Source organism: Ahaetulla prasina, chromosome 4, assembly GCF_028640845.1.
Source record: "Ahaetulla prasina isolate Xishuangbanna chromosome 4, ASM2864084v1, whole genome shotgun sequence".
Taxonomy (NCBI): Eukaryota; Metazoa; Chordata; class Lepidosauria; order Squamata; family Colubridae; genus Ahaetulla; species Ahaetulla prasina.
In genome coordinates this window covers 12,515,487-12,536,394 of record NC_080542.1, presented here as the reverse complement: position 1 = coordinate 12,536,394, position 20,908 = coordinate 12,515,487, and the positions used below count along the sequence as shown (strand labels likewise).

The 20,908-nt window shown below is 46.1% G+C and overlaps 1 protein-coding gene across 1 annotated transcript in view; it reads left to right on the top strand.

The window, feature by feature from the left end:
* Positions 1–13,510, top strand: part of LOC131197780 (dnaJ homolog subfamily C member 3-like) — a 40,135-nt gene extending 26,625 nt beyond the window's left edge. Inside the window, exons 7-12 of the mRNA XM_058182250.1 lie at positions 1,472–1,591; positions 4,072–4,177; positions 6,327–6,447; positions 7,970–8,102; positions 9,528–9,676; positions 11,728–13,510. Coding sequence (XP_058038233.1) covers positions 1,472–1,591; positions 4,072–4,177; positions 6,327–6,447; positions 7,970–8,102; positions 9,528–9,676; positions 11,728–11,870 — 772 coding nt within the window. The 3' untranslated portion in view covers positions 11,871–13,510. The remainder of the gene's footprint in view (positions 1–1,471; positions 1,592–4,071; positions 4,178–6,326; positions 6,448–7,969; positions 8,103–9,527; positions 9,677–11,727) is intronic.
* The last annotated feature ends 7,398 nt before the right edge of the window (positions 13,511–20,908 follow it).

Sequence of the window (20,908 nt, the reverse complement as noted above, 5' to 3'; positions counted from 1 at the left end):
CCGGCCTGAGCTGGAGGTTGGACTATAGAAGACCTCCAAGGTCCCTTCCAACTCCATGATTGTGTTACGGCTTCAATTTCTTTGATTTGTCTGCTTATCTTCCTTCTTCTGGAGTTTTAATTCAGAATAGAGCTTGGAGTGGCTGGCCAGTCTCTTCTTAAAAGCCTCCAGTGATGAAGCGCCCAGAACTTTTGAAGGCAAGCTGTTCCACTGGTTAATTGTCCTCACCGTTAGGAAGTTTCTCCTTAATTCCAGGTTGATTTCTTTCCGTGTATTGTTTCTTTGTCTTGCCCTGTGATGCTTTGGAAAATAAGTTGACCCCCCCCCCTCTTCTTCGTGGCAGCCCCTCTGTTAAGGGTAATCTGGGTTCACAACCAAGATTGTGGACTGTTGAGCAGAGTACCCTACGCATGAAAAACGACTGAGACTGGTTGTATACAATAACAGTCACTTGCAGACAAACTGGAGTTTGATATTCCTTTACTTTTAGGGAAAAGGCAAAGACATAGTCCAAAAACAATTCCAGGTCATACACATATAAAGCCGGTTAATCAGGGATGTTACAAATATCAAGTCTTCTTACCAGCGTAGACTTGCAAAACAAACAAGCAAGGTCTTCTTTCAGTTCGGCAAAACACAGTTCAATTCACAACAGTCAGTATCTTGAGGAATCAGTAACTAGCCATGATCAAGCAACGATCATAAAGCTCAAATATACAGTTGCAGCATGTCATCAGGTTACAATGCTGTAGCGCCCCTGTAGATTCCCCACAAGCCATAATTTAGTAGTCCTTTTATACATTGGCTACAGAGCTCAACCAATCAGGATGCTTGCATGATGCAGCACAGCCTTAAAGAAATATCATGCCTTTCTACAAACATACATAGTTAGTTTATATATTGCCTGGCCAACTAGTTAGGCAAATAACAATTTCCTGACACCCTCAAATACTGGAATACTGCTATCCTTTCTGGGGGGACCTTATTCAGCTAAGAGACCCTTTAAAGGTAAAGGTAAAGGTTCCCCTTGCACATATGAGCTAGCCGTTCCCGACTCTAGGGGGAGGTGCTCATCTCCGTTTCAAAGCCGAAGAGCCAGCGCTGTCCGAAGACGTCTCCGTGGTCATGTGGCCGGCATGACTCAACGCCGAAGGTGCACGGAAACGCTGTTACCTTCCCACCAAAGGTGGTCCCTATTTTTTCTACTTGCATTTTTACGTGCTTTCGAAACTGCTAGGTTGGCAGAAGCTGGGACAAGTAACAGGAGCTCACCCCGTTACACGGCAGCACTAGGGATTCGAACCGCCGAGCTGCCGACCTTTCGATCGACAAGCTCAATGTCCTAGCCCCTGAGCCACCGCGTCCCTAAGAGACCCCTTTAGCAGAGGGCTTTTCTCTGCCTCAGTTTCCCTGCCTGGAAGGCTTTAAGCACCTGCCTCTTTCAGTTCTCGCTCTCAACCTTTGTCCACAGCCAAGTGCGGGAGTGCTTGAAGTTGGATCAAGATGACAAGGACTGTTTTTCCCACTACAAGCAAGTGAAGAAGCTCACCAAGCAGCTGGAATCTGCTGAGGAGCACATCAAAGCTCAGAGGTGATTCTGGGTTTCTTGTTTGCATGGGTGCCCACATCTAAGCTGACTTGCGCCTTAACCGCAGGGGTGAAATATAAAATTTGTTACTACCAGCTCTGTGGGTGTGGCTTGGCCGGGGGGGGGGTGTTAATGTGACTGGGTGGGCGTGGCCAACTTTAAAAAAAAACTTTTAAAAGTTTTTAAAAACTTTTAAAACCTCGGCCGAAGAGGTTGTTAAAAAATGCTTTTAGAAGCCTCTGATGATCAGGCAACTCAGCTGGGATCGCCAGAGGAACTTTTTAAAAACATTTTTTCTACAACCTCTTTGACCAAAGAGGTTGTAAAATTGCTTTTAAAAGATTCTGACGATCCCAGCTGAGCCATGCGAACATCAGAAGCTTTTTTTTAAACTTTTAAAAGCATTTTATCGGCCAAAAAAAAATGCTTTTAAAAGTAAAAAGAAAAACAACCTCTGATGATCACGCGGCTCAGCTGGGCATGTGGGGGTGGCAGGGATTTTTGCTACCGGTTCTCCGAACCACCCGCCGCCATCGCTACCGGATCGGGCAATCCAGTCCAAACCGGGAGCATTTCACCCCTGCTTAACCGTCATAGAGATTTCAACGGCCACCTTCGTGCACCGCCTAACCTAACCTTTACCAACCCACGGAGGTTGCACGGTGAAAGCACCGTGGATAAAATAATTGGGCATGCCAGTAAGAAGGATATGAAGCGCTCCTTTCTGATTGTTTTTTGGACTATAAAACTCACTGGAGTATAAGACGCACTTTAGTTTTTGGGGAGGCAAATAAGAAAAAAGCTGATTGGTGGGCAGATGGCCTTCAGCTGTTCCCAGAAGTGAACTTTAACAACAGATTTGTTAGTTGTGAGCTCTCCGTTTCAGAGGCTTTTTTTTCAGCCTCTGAAATCTCCGTTTTTTTCAGCCTCTGAAACTTCCATTTTTTTCAGCCTCTGAAGCCTCTCTTTTTAGAGGCCCTTTTCAGCCTCAGCCTGAAACCTCTGTTTCAGAAACTGGGCGGGGCTACATTCGGTGTATAAGACGCACCCAAATTTTCACCCTCTTTTAGGGGGGGAAAAGGTGCGTCTTATACTCTGAAAGATACGGTACTTCCCAAATCGTGCATGCGGCCCTCCTGAGGTCCATTTTCACTGGCAGAGGCATCACGGCTGGTCCTTCGCTGTTTTCAGGGCGGCCCCGTGGGCCAAATGTAAGCATCTCGCGGTCCGGATGCAGCCTATGGGCCTTGAGTTTGGGGTGGTATATACCGTATTTTTCAGAGTATAAGATGCACCTTTTTCCCCCAGAAAAGAGGGTGAAAATCTGGGTGCATTTTATATTCCGAATGTAGCCCCGCCCAGCTTCTCAAAAGGAGGTTTCAGAGACTGAAAACAGCATCAGAAACGGAGCTTCAGAAAAAAAGCCCCAAACAGAGCTTCAGAAAAAAAGCCCCCAAACGGAGCTTCAGAAAAAAAGCCCCAAACGGACCTTCAGAAAAAAAGTCCCAAATGGAGTTTAGAACAAAAAGCCCCAAACAGAGCTTCAGAGGCTTTTTTTCTGAAGCTCTGTTTTGGAGGCTTTCAGAGGCAGACAAAAGTTTTTTCTGAAACAGAGTTTCAGAGGCCGAAAAAAAAAGTAAAAAAAAGCAAGGCACAGAGCTCACAACCAAGGAACCCGTTGATAAAATTCACCTCTGGGAACAGCCAATTGGAGGTATTCCGGGAGGCCAATCCACAATAAAAAAATCAGCTTTTTTATTATTTTCCTCCCCAAAAACTAAGGTGCGTCTTATACTCTGAAAGATACGGTACTTCCCAAATCGTGCATGCGGCCCTCCTGAGGTCCATTTTCACTGGCAGAGGCATCACGGCTGGTCCTTCGCTGTTTTCAGGGCGGCCCCGTGGGCCAAATGTAAGCATCTCGCGGTCCAGATGCAGTCTATGGGCCTTGAGTTTGACAACCCTGCTCTAAGATGCCATGGGGTGGTATATACTGTATATACCGAAAAGAGGGTGAAAATCTGGGAGTGTTTTATACTCTGAATGTAGCCCCGCCCAGCTTCTCAAAAGGAGGTTTCAGAGGCTGAAAACAGCATCAGAAACGGAGCTTCAGAAAAAAAGCTCCAAACAGAGCTTCAGAGGCTTTTTTTCTGAAGCTCTGTTTCGGAGGCTTTCAGAGGCAGAAAAAGTTTTTTCTGAAACGGAGGTTCAGAGGCAGAAAAAAAAAAGTAAAAGAAAGCAAGGCACAGAGCTCACAACCAAGGAACCTGTTGTTAAAATTCACTTCTGGGAACAGCTGATTGGGGATTCCGGGAGGTCAACTCATCTACCAATCAGCTTTTTTCTTATTATCCTACCCAAAAACTAAGGTGCGTCTTATACTCCGAAAAATACGGTAAATCTAAATGCTCTTGCTATATCCACGTTCACTATCTGTGTCCCTTGTCCAATCCTGTTTCTTCTTTGCTGTTCTTGAATAACAGATATGCAGATGCCATAGAGAAGTACAAAGCCACCATGAAAACGGAACCCAACGTGGAGATCTACACCATAAAAGCGAAAGGCCGGATTTGCCACTGTTTATCCAAGGTAGAGGCTGATTTCAACTCCTTTGAAATGAAACTGGGTTTGGGTCCCTGCTGTTTAACCATCCTCATTGGGAAGCTATCTGCGTTGGTATAACGTGGCCAGAGGCTTTGCTTAACCTCATAAATGGGGAACTGTGCTTATTTCCTGGGTCAACGATCAGGCCTCTTGTCTGCCTGTCTGGTTCTATCGCTGCACCTATCTGAGATTTTGCTTTCTTTTTGTATAGCAGGGATGTCAAACTCAAGGCCCGTGGGCCAGATCTGGCCCACGGGGTGCTTAGATCTGGCCCATGGGGCTGCCCTGAAAACAGCCAAGGACTGGCCTGTAGTGCCTCTGCCAGCGAAAATGGAGTTGAGGGGTGGGGCACACCCATTTTCTCTGGCAGAGCGCTGCAGGAGGCTGTCCCAACTGAAAATGGAGCCCAGAGGGGGCGCCCAGGCCACCACAGGTGCCCCAGACATGAGTGGCATCTAGCTGGGCATGCCTATCCTGGTCATGCCCACCTGGACGTGCCCCACCCTGGTCCCCCAAAGTCAAACACAACCCTAATGCGGCCCCTCAATGAAATCAAGTTTGACACCCCTGCTATATAACAATAGCAGTAACACTTAGACTTATATCCCGCTTCATAGTGCTTTACAGTTCTTTGTAGGCGGTTTTACAGAGTCGGCATATTGCCCCCAAACAATCTGGTTTCCTCGTTTTACCAACCTCGGAAGGATGGAAGGATGGGTCAATCTTGAACCAGTCAGGATCGAACTCTTGGCAATGGGCAAAGTCAACCTGCAAATACTGCATTCTAACCACCACAGCTCATTGGAGACGTGGTCCTTAATCTGCAGCCTTGGCTGAGCTGGTCTTCTTCAGATGTTTTGGAGGACCATGCCGGCAGGAGTGACAAGCTCCCGGTTCGGACCGGATCGACTAATCTGGTAGTGATGGCAGCGGATGGTTCGAAGAACCGGTAGCAAAAATCCCTGCCCCCCCACAATCGCCCATTCGCCCATTCGCCGCTTCTTTTAAAACTGCTTTTAAAAGGTAAAAAAAAAAGAGGCTCTGACGATCACAGCTGAGCCGTGCAATCATCAGAGCCTTTTTTTTACTTTTAAAAGCATTTTTTTTACAACCTATTTGGCCGAAAAAAGATCGCGTACCACAGCTGATCACACACATACACACACACGCTGTTCTACTTACCCCGTGGCCTCCTTTTGGCGTGCGCTGTGTGTGTGCGTGCGTGCGCACCTCGCATTTGGTTTGTGGTGGGCACTGTCTGCGCACATGGGCAGCCAGCGAACCGGTAGTAAACCAGTTCAGATTTCACCACTGCATGCCGGTTTTGGGGCCTTTTTTTGCCTGTTTTTGAGGCTTTTTTCACCTCATTTTCAGGGCTTTTTTCAGCTCATTTTTGAGGCTTTTGTCAGCCAATTTTTTTTTTTTTGGCCTTTTTTGAGGCATTTGGGGGCCATCTTTTAGGCTTTTTTCGGTCCGTTTTCAGGGCTTTTGGGGCCTGTTTTTGAGGCTTTTGGGGTCTGTTTTTGATGCTTTTGGGCCCATTTTTGAGGCTTTTTTTGGCTCATTTTCAGGGTTTTTTTCAGCTTGTTTTTTTGGCTTTTTTTCAGCTCGTTTTTGAGGTTTTCAGGCTGAAAACAAGGCCTCAAAAATGGGCTGACAAAAGCCTCAAAACCGCCCCCAAAAATTGTTGAAAATGGGTCAAAAAAAGCCCTGGAAACAGGCCGGGAAAAAAAACTAGAAAAGGACCGAAAAAAAGGCTCAAAAAACGGGAGGCCAAAAACTTTATTTTGTTGTTTTCCTCTTCTAAATTTAGGTGCGTCTTAATAGTCCGAAAAATATGGTAGATCTATTTCAAGCTATTCAACTCTCGTCAGATAGCCGTTCCCTTCTGGGATTCGAACCCGGGCTAAATACTAGCTTGAAATAGATCTCTACTAGTCTCCTTTTATTTCTATTGTCGGTAAAATATAAATTCAACCCCCAAAAATAGTTTGTCGCGAAAGCGACTGCCTGCGAAGGCCCCTGGATTGGGGCCGAAAGGTGAAAGCAGAAGCTGTATGCTCCACCCCATATTTGGGTAGTCCAGGTTGCCCTGATTTTAAAAAAAAAACAAAACATTTTATCTCCTGTTCAGAGCAAACGGACTGCAGAAGCAATAGATCTCTGCAGCGAAGCCCATCAGCTGGATCCCAGAAATACCTTTATCCTGCGGGACCGAGCAGAGGCCTTCATCCTTAATGAAGAATTTGAGAAAGGTTAGCGTCTCAGATAGCTCACTGTCACCACTTCATGAAGATCCATTTCTCCTCCTTCCATCCCAGGGTTAACGACTTAACTTATTTATTTATTTTGCTTCCGTTCCTACGTGTTTAATTTTCAGGAACTGCCTGGACGAGTCCCGGCCGTTTTCTTGGCAAGGCTTTCCCAAATTGATGCCCCACTGTCTCCTTCCTTCTTCCTTCGAGTGTACGACTGGCCCAAGGTCACCCAACTGGCTTCGTCGCCTAAAGCAGGACTAGAACTCCCAGTTCCTAGCCTGCTGCCTTAACCGCTACACCAAACTGGTTCTCTGGCTTATATTTACATTTACATTTCTTGGCAAACCACTTTCTAATCGCAAAATACAATAGCCACACGAAGCAAGCCCGATTGTTCATTTCCAGCCCACCTAAAAATCTCATCCAGAGGCAATAAAACACGATTCCAAACAACTGATATCTCAAACCCGGGGGTAGTATTTTTTTTTTAAAACCCAACACTTCATTATCAGCAAGGAGAAAAAGGGGAGCAAGCACAGAACAATTCCCTAAACCGAATCTCAAGATCATGTGAAGTGTTAATGCCACTTGGTAAGGCCGCACTTGGAATACTGCATCCAGTTTTGGTCGCCACGATGTAAAAAAAGATGTTGAGACTCTAAAAAGAGTGCAGAGAAGAGCGACAAAGATGATTAGGGGACTGAAGGCTAAAACATGTAAAGAACAGTTGCTGGAACTGGGTATGTCTAGTCTGATGAAAAGAAGGACTTGGGGAGAAATGATAGCAGTGTTTCAATATCTGAGGGGCTGCCGCAAAGAAGAGGGAGTCAAACTATTCTCCAAAGCAACTGAGGGCAGGACAAGAAGCAATGGGTGGAAACTAATCAAGGAGAAAAGCAACTTAGAACTAATGAGAAATTTCATGACAGTTAGAACAATTAATCAGTGGAACAACTTGCCTCCGGAAGTTGTGGATGCTCCAACACTGTTTTTAAGAAGAAATCAGATAACCATTGACTCCCTCTTCTTGGTGGCAGCCCCTGAGATATTGGAACACTGCTATCATGTCTTTCCTAGTCCTTCTTTTCAATTACACTAGACATACCCAGTTCCTGCAACCATTCTTCATATGTTTTAGCCTCCAGTCCCCTAATCTGTTGCTCACCTCTGCACTCTTTTTTTACATCATGGCGACCAAAACTGAATGCAGTATTCCAAGCGTTGCCTTACCAAGGCATTATAAAGTGGTATTAACACTTCACGTGATCTCCATCCCACTCCGCTGGCAGAACCAGGTCTTCACCATTTTCCAGAAAACGTGAGTCCTTCCCGCTGCCTGTTTTTGGGGAATAGCTAATAACCTGCAGAGTATCTGCTATTTGTAGAGGAAGGCTGCATATTTCCATTTAACTGCATAATATAAAACATCTGTGACCAAAGAGTCAAAGCTGGCGGGGGAGGAAGCTTCCATGTTGAAAGAATTAAAACTAGCCTTTTTTTTTTTTTTTTTAATCTCCAGCCATTGAAGATTATCAAGAAGCGAAAGAATTTGATGCTGAAAACGAGGAATTAAAAGAGGGGCTCGAAAAGGCGCAGAAACTGCTAAAACAATCCAAGAAGAGGAACTATTACAAAATTCTTGGAATTCAGAGGTAAGCAGGTTCATCTTTGGCATCCAACGTCTTTCACAATCCTGGATTAAAAACTGCTGAAAGGAATTCCCCTGTAACAGAACGTTAAAACCGGTACTGTACTATAACCATGAAGGTTGAAGTCCTGGTTTAATGATTTTTGGGAAGCCAGAACAGCTGCTGCACTTTTGTCACCTCAAAGCTTCCTTCTGCAAGGAAAAAAAAATAATAATAATCTATTGACATTAGCAAAGGCCATCTGGTCTGAACGAACAGTATGTTCAGCCAAGTCTTTTTTAAAAAAACAAAACAAAACCATAGCTTGTTGGACTAAGCCACAACAGCCTGATCTTACCCAAGCCATAATTGGTAGATTCAAACATAGCCCCAACGAACAGACCACATTATGGTTTAGAACTGCAGAGTCCCGTAAGAGTGAGAACTTCTCAAATACTTCTGAACTAAAGGTAAAGATTTCCCCCGTCTAGTCGTGTTAGAATTTAGAGGACGTTGCTCATCTCGGATTCTTAGCCGAGGGAACCAGCACTGTCCAAAGATACTTCTGTAGTTAATGTGGCAGCATGAATATATGCCAACACGCATAGAATGCTGTTTCCTTCCCACTGAAGTGGTACCTATTTATCTACTCGCATTTGCCTGCTTTTGAACTGCTAGGTGGGCAGGAGCTGGGACGAGGCTGGAGCTCACCCCATCATGTGACACTCGAGTCTCAAACCTTGGCTGTAGGTTTTTTACAAGTGCTGGGCCATCGCACTTGTCCCCCACTACAGCTCCCCAAATCCTCCATTTCTGACCGTGCTGGCTGCTGGGAATTGTAATTCACAACTTCTGGAAGCAGCATAAGTTCCCCATCTTCGACTATCTTTATATATTAGGTGAGAAGCAATAGCAGTAGCCCTTAGACTGATATACCGCTTTACAGTGCTTTTCAGCCCTCTCTTAAGTGATTTACAGAGTCAGCAGATTGCCCCCAACAATTTGGGTCCTCATTTTACCCACCTCGGAAGGATGGACGGCTGAGTCAACCTTCAGGCTGGTGAGGTTTGAACTGCCAAATTGCAGGCAGCTGGCAGTCAGCAGAAGTAGCCTGCGCTACTCTAAGGAGTGGGTAAAACCCACTGCTTGGGCTCTAAATTCATTTATGGGAGTGTAGTTAAAAATAAATGAATGCATATGAATATAAATTTCCAATAATTACAGCATTGTGGACATACCGTAGATAAAAGGAGTAATTTCGGTTGTTTCTTTTTAATTTGCCTCCTGCAATCTGCCGTTCTCCCTGCCCTCCATACAGAAGAATGACACATGGAGCTTCTCCTGGGTATTATTCATAACGTGGAGCTAATTTTTGGCCCTCAAGGGACGATGCTTCAGATCTCCCTATCCTAAACAGGCCTCTTTCTCCTGCCCCCCCCCCCGCCCCAGGAACGCCAACAAGCAGGAGATCATCAAAGCATACCGAAAACTGGCTCAGCAGTGGCACCCCGACAATTTCCAATCGGAAGATGAGAAAAAGGAAGCCGAGAAAAAATTCATCGACATAGCAGCTGCTAAAGAGGTCCTGACAGATCCAGGTAAAATGCTTCAGCCGGTTATCTTCTCCTTTACTTTACCTTTAAAAGGGCGTTTGGGGACAAAGCGGTTTTCTCATCTCTTCTTAACAAACCTCAAACGAGGGAGCATATAGCATTCCTTCCCCAGCATTCAGTCAGAACTGAGGAGGCTTCTCGGAAGAGAAGAAAAGCGTCTTCTGACACCCCCCCCCAAAAAAAACACCCCCCAAAAAACAAAAGTCCGGTTGCCTTTCGAAAAAGCAACTTTGGGACGACAGCAGAAAAACCGGAGGGGGGGAAGTATCTCCCAGCAGGTGGGGTAAATGCGGTTTGTGGGCATGACCTTGAAGGAGAGGAGAAGAGATGCTGCCTAGGGAAGGATCAGATAAGAGCATGAAGAACCCACAATGGCTTAATGGGCAAAGAAAGAAGCTTAAAAAAGACCCTCCCTAGTTGCTAAAGGTGATGGTGGGGGGGGCTTGTATTTTCAGACTTGCAAGATTCTATTAATGTAGCCAGTGGTGGGATTCAGCCGGTTCGGGCTGGATTGGGGAAACCGTTAGTTAAAATTGCTGGCTGGCCCCGCCCCAACCAGAAGTCCCCAGGTGCCCCATTTTGGCACCCAGGTAAATGCAAGGAGGTCTCCTAGGCCCAAAATGGGGCGCAGAGGGGCACATCCTTCCCCCGCGGCCCGTTTTTGCTCCGAGGTGTGTGTGCAGGAGGCCAAGTGCTGCCTATCACACCCCCTGGCCACGCCTACCAAGCCACGCCCGCAGAACCGATAGTAAAAAATTTTTAATCCCACCACTGAATATAGCCCAGGAGTTCTATTTCACTGAGGGCTGTATCAGGGTTGTGTTTGACCTCACGGGGGGTGGGAGCGGCAGGGTGTGTGGCCAGCTCGGCATTACTTGTATTGAGGGCGAAAATGGACGGTCTCGTTGTGACCCAGGCCCAAGTAGGTAGTAGTAGACGCAATCAGTTCGAGCAGGCTATATTAGAACAGCTGAGAATTAAACTCAATCTCAGCGTCGTCCAAACTAAATCAAAGCAAATTCTTCCCAACACAATTCCTCGGTCTTATCACCAACCTTGGTCTAATTAGGCAAACTGCCAAAGGCTTTTCGTGGCAAAAGTTCAAAAGCAGAAGACGCCGACGAGAAATAAATTCAGCAAGACAAGGAGCCAGTCTATCAACGTTGTTTTCCAACAAAGAGCCCAAACGCCGTTGCTGTCTTTTAAGCCTTATGAGAGGGGCCAATCATCTCTTGGCCCGACTCCCGAGTCGCTCTCTTTGCTTGAGCTGCTCTTGCCTTCTGGCAGCTCTTCTCATGCGTGCATTAGGAACAGGCTCCTCCTGTTCCTCTGCCTCACTACTGTCAGTCTCTGGAGGCTTTGGAGTCCACACATCACTCCTCGATGGCCCTGGCCCCACCTCTGCCTCCGACACAGAGCCCTCATCCAGGCCTTCCACAGCCTCCAGGACTGGCCCATGTTCTTCCTCAGCCTCATCGCTGTCCGACTCCGTTGCCAGTTCCGCAGGCTGCTGGAGGACCACAACAGTCTCCTGCAACCCTCTGCCAGCAAAAACAGAGTTTAGAAAGGCCACACACAGCCCGCCTGAGCTCTGTTTTCACTGGCAGAGACCCCACGGACTGGTCCTTCGCTGTTTCCAGGGCGACCGCATGGGCCAGATCTAAAGACCCCACAGGCCAGATCTGGCCCTTGAGTTTGGCACCCCTAATGTAGCCTTACAACAAAGTAGAATTGTCTCATCTGCTCAGATTTCCTGTCCAGATTTCCTGTGAGGGCTGAGAGTACCAAACTAAGACCATCTTCTGGAGCCTGGTCTTGCCACGCGCCCCTAACGTCTTCTCAGTTGGTTGCTGTTGGACGCTCCATCACTGGAGGTTTTTTTTTTAAGGCGCGATTAGACAACCGCTTGTCTGAAACGACGTAGGGTCTCCTGCTTGACCCTGGGGGGGGCTTAAGGGGGCGGGTTGAACTAGAAGACCTTCAAGGTCCCTTTTCAATTCTGTTAATTCTCTTTATTTCCCTCCCTCGCCTTCCAGAAATGCGACAGAAATTCGACTCGGGCGAGGATCCTTTAGACCCTGAAAATCAACAAGGAGGATCAGGACATCAGCACCAGTGGGCGTCCGAATTTAACCCCTTTGGCTCTGGGAACTTCCATTTTAAGTTTCACTTTAATTAATCCGCTTGAGCCGCTGCCCCCGCCCCACCCCACCCCCCGAAGACAAACGCAAACACCTTCTTGGCCAGTGAGTTGATGCACAAAGAGGACCAATAACAACTCCAACGCAAATGGAACCTGGAGTGGGGGGGGAGGGAGGTTAGTTTCCTTATTTATATATTCAAGTATCCCTTTCCAGATTACCGGAAGTTTGCTCCTCAGGATAGTAACCCAGGACTACAAAGAAGATGGCGGCCTCTCGCTCCTAGCTGCGATTCCCACGAAAAACAGTGACCGGGAGAAGGGGATTTATGATGCATGCAGAGCCTTAAACCCGTCCGTTCAATTCCCGCCTTTCTTAGGGATGTTTTCAAAGTTCGGTTGAGCTCAATCCTTGTAGTCCATCTAGACATCTTTTGTTCGTCGCACCTCCAAGACCCAGGGAAGCTCCGGCAGTTCTACGATCCGTCGCCCTTTTGCCAAAAAAACCCGTTCATTTTTAAAATCCCTGCAAGGCGATGGTGTGCCCCCCCTTTCCCGCTCCCCCTTTCTCCTCCCCCTTTCTTTTTTAAAGGAAAGCATGTCATTTTGCGTTCACCTTCCCAAAGGAAAAAGCTTGGCCGGACACATTGACATTTTGAGTCGCGCCACGCGTCGGGACGGTTTCCGGTAACCGATGCCGATGGAAGAGAAAAGGCCAGCTGTCTCCCTGCCGAGAATTGCAGTTTTGTATGTCATCTCTCGGTAGGGAAGGAGTTGTGTGTGTGGGTGGTGGGGTGTTGTTATAAACTTTGGGGCCAAGGTTTGTTCGACCTTGGAAGGAGGAGGAAACCCCTGTGTCAGACTTGGGGGGGGGAAAAATGGGAAGAAAAATAAGATTGGTGGTTGCTTTTGAGCCTTTCTGGATGGTATTCTTTATTGATAAGACATTGGTTTTGCACATTGATTGCTCCTTCTTTCAAATACTGGAGGAGGACATGAAGAACAGTATGGATTCGGAGACAAACACTGATAGCTTTCACTCTTCCGTGACATTCCCCTCTGTCCTGGAATTTAATATTTTTCAGGCATAATCCGACAGCTCTACCCACTGACCGCGAACGCCCTCATTTTCTACAGTTAGTTAAAAAAAATTTTTTTTCTCCTCCTCCTCCTCCTCCTCTTCCAGTCATTACCAGTCTAGTACAGTCATTACATAAAGCCCGGTCTGCTTCAGTTGTTATCATATGAGTCCAGGGGAGGATTAAAAAAAAATAAAAAATAAGGAGAGGTATTAATATCCTGTCTTTACCAGAGAAAAGTGTCAAGATTAAAAGTTTCGTATTGCAGAAATAATTGATTTTCATTCCCCCTCCCCTTCAACCTTTAGCATTTTTTGCTGGAGCAAAGGTGGAGGAAGCAACCAAAAGTGCTGAGTTAAGAAGGCTGAAGGTTTTTCAGAGTTATTTGCCTCCGGAAGTTCCGAGCCAGAAGAAAAGAAAAGAAAAAAAAGAAAAAAGAAAAATCCAAACTAAAATACATTTTAACTCGGGTCGAAAGCGAGGCGTTTTAAACTGGGTGCAGTTGGGTGAGCCTGGAGTACGGAGGGCTAGGGCTGTGCGTAAAACAGAAATGTTTTTTGTTTCCGGTCCTGAATGAAATAGATCGAATTTGGAACATTCTGCCAACGTGTTTCAAGTGTACTTATTCCGAGAGAACACAACATTTTGTTGAGTGTCTCATCCAGTGGGAAAAATACGACATAGGAACAAGCCCCTCGTTGACTTTGCTTTTTAAAGTCATCCAAGTTAAGGGGGAGGTGTACACACCACTCAATCCACACACACACACACAAAAATATGGGTGAGAGGGTTTATATTTGCTTATAAGACTTTGGCTTATTAATCGTTGTTTGATTGACACGCAGTGTTTTGTTCCGGCTCGGAATGTTTTGCACATTATCCTAAAAGGGAGACACTACCACCCCCTCCCACTTGTGACCCATTCTCCAAAACCACCCGAAGGCAGAATTAAGAAGCCACGGATGGAAATGAATCAAGGAAATGAATCAACCAACCTTAAAACTAAGGAGAAATTTCCTGACAGAACAATGTACCAGTGGTGGGACAGCTTGCCTTCAGGAGTTGTGGACGCGCCATCGCTGGAGGTTTCAAGGACAGATTGGATGGCCACTTGTCTGAAATGGTATAGGTCTGTTGCTTGAGCGGAAGGGGTTGGACTAGAACAGGGGTCTCCAACCTTGACAACTTTTAAGACTTGTGGACTTCAACTCCCAGAATTCCTCAGCCAGCTTCGCGAAGCTGGCTGAGGAATTCTGGGACTTGAAGTCCACAAGTCTTAAAGTTGCCAAGGTTGGAGACCCCTGGACTAGAAGACCTCCAAGGTCCTTTCCAACTCTTATTCCAATCCATTGCTGTCAGAATTTAGTAAAGTAGGGTAGAACAGAACAGAAAGGAAAGGATGGGATGGGATTATTATTATATATTATTATTTCAATTTCTATACCGCCCTTCTCCCAAAGGACTCGGGCGGTTTACAGCCAGAATAAAACAACAAATACAAAAATTAAAAATAAATTTAAAAGACTAAATTCAAGTTTTGCTAAGCACTATAAAAATCCAACAAAAACCCCATTTAAAACTATTAGGCCAGTCCTGCGCAATGGAACAGAAACATCTTCAGCTCGCGTCGGAAGGTCCGGAGGTCAGGGAGTTGGCGGATCCCTGGTGGTAGCTCGTTCCAGAGGGCTGGAGCCCCCACAGAGAAGGCCCTTCCCCTGGGGATCGCCAGCCGACATTATCTGGCCGACGGCACCCTGAGGAGACCCTCCCTATGGGAGCGCACTGGTTGGTGGGAAGCAATCGGAAGCAGATAGAAAATGAATAGAAGACATTGATTTGCCTTTTTTTGGGAGGCTGGGGTGTGTGTGAAGTTTTTATTGAGATGGCAGACAGATCTTCCATGTAAGTTGAGAATTACAACTTAAGGTTCTTAAGGATAGAAAAACAAGTGGTACAAAGCCCGCAAGATGCTGAAAAATAGGCCATGCCTCCTCTTTGTTTTAACATAACAGTATGGGCTAGTTGCGTAGCATCTCTTTTGACCCATTTTTGTATTTTAAAAGGTAAAGGTTCCCCTCGCACATATGTGCTAGTCGTTCCCGACTCTAGGGGACAGTGCTCATCTCCGTTTCAAAGCTGAAGAGCCAGCGCTGTCCAAAGACGGTCATGTGGCCGGCAGGACTAAACGCCAAAGGCGCGTGGAACGCTGCTACCTTCCCACCAAAGATGGTCCCTATTTTTTCTTCTATTTTTTTCATGCTTTCAGACTGCTAGGTTGGCAGAAGCTGGGACAAGTAATGGGAGCTCACCCCATTACATGGCACTAGGGATTCGAACCACTGAACTGCCGACCTTTCGATCAACAAGCTCAGCGTCTTAGCCACTGAGCCACCGCATCCCCTTATTTTATTTTTTAAAAAATTATTTTAAATTTATTTTAAAATTTAAAGTTTTGTTTTAAATTTTATTGTATTGTACTTTAAAGACGCTACCAATTTTTTTAATATGGGATGGAATAGAATGAGTGGAGTAGAATAGAATAGAGAATAGAAAAGAGCAGAAGAGAGTATAGTAGAAGAGAAGAGAAGAGAAGAGAGAATAGAGTAGAAGAGTAGTATAGTGTAGAAGAGGAGAAGAGAAGAGAAGAGAAGAGAAGAGAAGAGAAGAGAAGAGAAGAGAAGAGAAGAGAAAATGGAATGGAATGGAATATAGAATTCAGCTCTTTGCCTCAGGCTTGTTTGCAAGAATTGGGGAACAAGTGTAGCCACAACCCTCAACGTTGATTTGAAAGAAGGCCTCCAGCTTTGATGGCCTTGCTTCTAAAGTACATGTGCCTTGCACCACGTCCCAGGTATGTTCAGGACACAGTGGGAGGGAAGAAAAACCTATCCTGGTCCAGGTGGAAACCTTTCCTCAGGCTGCCTTCTCTATCACGTTAACACAGGAATGGCATTCCTGTATTCAAAAGAAGTATTCAAAAGAAGAAAATGTAGATTTATTTTCTCTCGAGGTAGTTGTTTTCTTCCACCCCAATTTTCACAACCTTTGGCGGTCCTTTGTATCACCTGAGAAGAAAGTCCCAAGACGGCACCAACCTGCTACGTGTGACTTAGTTTATTTTCCTCCTTGAGGACTAGTATGGTGTACCAGCTGACGGATCAGCTACGAAGAGTGAGGAACGCAGGCTTTGAGTCTTCCTTCTTGTGTTTCTTCTTTTCTTGTGGCTGTTGATCATGTTGGCGATCCTATTTCGATCAACAGCCGCAGGAAAAAGTGCTGCTGAGTTTTGTCCAAACCGGTCCCTTAGATTTGGATGCCATGATGTTCTTCTTCTGCCTGGACCTCATTTGCCTTCAATTAAGTGAAGTATGGCATATTTTTCCGGGTGTCTGAAATATCTAACGTTTGCTTTTTTAGGGTTTTGATGATTTCCCTTGGCTTTCCCAGCCGGGTTGACCCCTCCTCGTTTCTGATTTTGTCAGCCCAGGTTATACGTGACAGCCGCCTGTAAATCCACATTTCAAATGCTTCTAGTCCCTTCAAGTGGCTTTCTGTCAGAGGCCAACTCTCCACCCCATAAAGCAGGATAGAAAAGATGTAAAAGATCTAGTCTTCCTCGGTGATCTACAAGTGGGAGATCTGGAGAGCCTTACTTTATTGAAAGATACACAGAAGTTGCTTCCCTATTTATTGCAGGTACCGTATTTTTCGGAGTATAAGACGCACTTTCCTCCACCTTAAAACTGGCTGAAAATTTGGGTGCATCTTATACTCCAAATGTAACCCCGCCCACCCGCTGGCCCACCCCCTTCAGCCTCCACGCATCCTCTTCCTGGCTGGAGATATTACCACAGACAATAATTTGCATTTTTGGGCTCCGCGCCTTGCGTTTTCAGCCTCCAAACGCGCCGTTTGAGAGGCATTCAAAGCTGCGGAGATCGCCAAACCACATCGCTGCCTCCGCGCATTGCATTTTTGGCCTCCGCACACCCCATTTTTGGCCTCTGCGCGTCGTGTTTTTGAGCAGCAATCGGCGATGTGCTTTGGCGATCCCCGCAGCCTTGAATGCCTCTCAAAACAGAGCATTTGGAGCCTGAAAATGCGAGGCAGGGAGCCCAAAATGGCAATCCGGAACTGCTGCTGCCTTGTCTTACCGCTTCCGCGCTTTGCCTGCTTTACTCACTGGAGCTCCCTCCGACGATCAGCTGTGCTTTTGAAGCTGCTCATCAGCCCAAGGAATGTGCATGCTCACAACCAGCGAACTAATGTCCTGACCAGGCTAAGGACGCTAGCCAGATAAATACGTGGTAGGCAGAGGTAGATTTTTTTCCCCCTATTTTCCTCCCCAAAAGCTAAGGTGCGTCTTATATTCCAGGGCATCTTACATGCCGAAAAATGCGGTAATCCTTGACTTACAATTGTTGGTTTAGCAACCGCTCAAAGTAACAGCGGTATGGAAAAAAAGTGACTTACTACTTCTCTTCACACAACTCTTGTAGCATCCCCACATGCACGTGATCCAAAATGCATGCATTTGGCCACCGCCAAGTACAAGTAGTCCTCGACTTATGACCACAATTGAGCCCAAAATTTCTGTGGCCAAGTGAGTCATATGTTAAGTGAGGTTTTTTTTCTCCCCCATTTTATGATTTTTTTTTGCCACTGGTGTTCAGTTGTTAAGTTAGTAACACGGTTGTTAAGTGAACCTGGGTTCCCCATTGATTTTGCTTGTCAAAAGGTGCATGACATGAGCCCAGAACACTGCAACCGTCATAAACAGGGAGTCAGTTGGCAAGCGTATGAATTTTCGTCATGTGACCATAGGGATGCTACAGCGGTCGTAAGTGCAAAAAAACCCAGTCATAAGCCACCTTTTTCAGTGCCGCTGTAACTTCAGATGGTCATTAAAATGACCTGTTGTAAGTCAAAGATTAATAGTATTTTTAATTGCATCATTCTGGCATTTCCAGCCTTCCCGACCTGTTTCCAGCAAGCAAAAGTCAATGTGGGAAGTTGGATTTGCTTAACCACGTGATTCATTTAAGGACTGCAGTGGTTTGCTTAAGAACCATGGCCAAAACAGTTGTAAAATCAGATGCGACTCTCTTAGCAGCTGTCTCGACTTAGCAATGAATCCTGGCTCCAAATATGGTCCTAAATCAAGGACAACATGGAAATTTATATGCTGGCGTGTGTTCCAGTATTCAAGGCTGTATCTCTTCCACTTTTCTCCCCATAACAAACCAAGTATAGATTGGGAGGACCAGTTCAATGTGACTGATCTAAAGCTAGGCAGGGGTCTTCTTGAACTAATGGTAGACTAGAACTCGGGTCTTATCACTCCTAGTTCAAATCCTCAACCAGGAGAGCTTATGTGTAAACGAGAAGCACATAGATTTAGTAAAATACTTTTACGAATGCTGGATTGCAAGAGCTGTGGTTAGAATGCAGACTAACTCTGCACGTAGCCAGGAGTTTGATCCTGACCATTTTAAGACTCATTCAGGCTTCCATCTTTCCGAAGTCGGTAAAAAACGAGGATCCAGATTGTTGGGGGCAATAGGTTGGCTTTGTAAACCACTTAGTGCCGTCAAACACCATGAAGGGGTATATAAATGCTATAAATGTAATATGGCCGGGCTCAAAACAGATGAGGTTGAAATCCACGGATGCTGCAATGAGCAACCCCACCCAGCTGATTACAACATTTAATTCAGTAAGATAAATTCACTGGTCTCCCCTCCAATCCTCCACGGTTTGCCACCAGTTTGCTGCCTGCGCATGTTCGGTGCACACCAAACGCACACTTTGTGCGGAAAAAGGGGGTTTAAGGTAAGTAGAACAGCAAGGGGGAGGGAACAGTTGTGCCACGCAATTTAGATTTGCTAGAAAGCAGGATTTCCTGCTTTCTAGCAAATATAAATTGTATGGCACAGCTGATTGTCGGAAACACCGGTTCAGACGAACTGGTAGCATTTTTTTACTGCCAGTTCGCCCAAACTGGTAGCTTTTATTACTACCGGTTCGCCTGAACTGGTTAGAACCTGTAGCATTTCACCCCCTGCTCCCCTCCCCTCTCACCCTTTCCAACGTTCCATGTTGAAATTCCAAACACGACAATCCAACGTCGGGTACTGCAGTTGCAAACAGTGTGTCTTTATATAAAACAGGTCACAGACATGTTTACTTCTTTCTTTTTTAAAAACATATGACAATAAACTTTTGAGTTGTACTCCACAGCAGCCAGGCAGGAAGGAGAAGCTTGTAGTTTCAAGATGCGACACCATTTAAAATGTCCTCATGTCGTTCTGATTCTTGGACAGGTAGGAAGGAAGCCAAGTCACTCTTTGCTCCGTGCCTCCCATTTGATGTTCAGTACTTAGCCCAAAAATAAATAGCTAAACCTCCTGTTCAGCCGCCTCCTTAACTTTCTTATGCAATAATAAATCTAAAGGATGAATCCTATAAACCAGCGTTTCTCAAGCTCTACAGCTGAAGATGGGTGGACTTCAATTCCCAGAATCCCTCTGGGTAAGGAATTCTGGGAGTGGAAGTCCCCATGTCTTAAGTTGTTAAGATTTAAGAAAGCTATGAAGTATTTGAAAGTCGGTCAGATCTCAGAATGGGAAGGATTCCCTCTTTCTGTTGGCTGTACCTTCATTTCCTTCTTTAATTTCATTGAGGGCTACATCAGGGCTGTGGTTGACCTCGGGGGGACAACAACTGGGTGACCGGCTTGACATCACTCACTAGGCATGGCCAACTGGGTGGGCAGGGCCAGCTTCAGGCCACTCCCTAAACTGTTGGCCCGATGTTGCCTCTTCGTATTGAGTAGACCGGGCTGAAGCAACACACGCCGGCCCCTCAAATTTTCCAGGACATCCCCATGGGCTGGATCTAGAGGTGGTATTCAGCAGGTTCTGACCAGTTCTGGAGAACCCATAGCAGAAATTTTGAGTAGTTCAGAGAACCTGTAAATGCCACCTCTGACTGGCCCGCCCCCATCTATTCTCTGCCTCCCGAGTCTCAGCTGATCGGGAGGAAATGGGGATTTTGTAGTAACCTTCCCCTGGAATGGGGAAGGAATGGAGATTTTACAGTATCATCCCCCTGGAGTGTGGTGGGAATGGAGATTTTACAATATCCTTCCCCTGCCACACCCACCAAGCCATGGCCACAAAGCCACGCCCACAGAACTGTTGGAATTTTTTTTGAATCCGAACCACATCGCAGGCCGCATCAAGCCCGCGGGCTTTGTGTTTGACAATCCCTGTTCTTGAAGAAACAGAAACCAATTACCCCTTTATTTCTTCTAAAGATCTCAAACTTGCTCTCCAGGTGCGTGGAGAAAGCAGATGGCCGGCTGCTAAACTCCATTCTGAACGTTGCTTTTTGGGGAAAGGTGAGTTGCTAGAACATCCGTAGGTTCAAGCTCTCCAACACAGGACAGTCAATTCGCAGAAGAAGACAACGAATTGGAATAAACTGTATCCCCGATGCGTCTCAACCTTGGCAACTTGAAGATGTGTGGTCTTCAACTCCCAGAATTCCCCTCCCCTCCCCCCGTCATCTATTCTGGGAACTGAAGTCCACAGTTGCTAGGGTTGTGAACATGACATGTTTTTCAAAATTTAAGGTCTTCCTGGATGCTTGTCTGTGGAGATTTTTTTTTAAGGCAATCGTAATAACGAGTATCATTTGATCCAATGGTTAACTTCCGTTTTCCCCTAAAAAGGTTTCACACACACATACATTCACACACAATTTAGCATCTCCATCGGTTAGGAGTGTTGACTTGAGGGAAACATGTACACCCAATTCGGAGGTCAATCTCCACACAATGTTAGGGATTGCTGTGGTCCGTCAGCAGCCTATGGAGCTGGTAACAGAGTTGGACAGCAATGAGGCTGAGGTGAGGCCAGGGCCATCGGAAAGTGAGGTGCGGACTCCAGAGCCTCCAGAGACTGATAGTAGTGAGGCAGAGGAACAGGAGGAGCC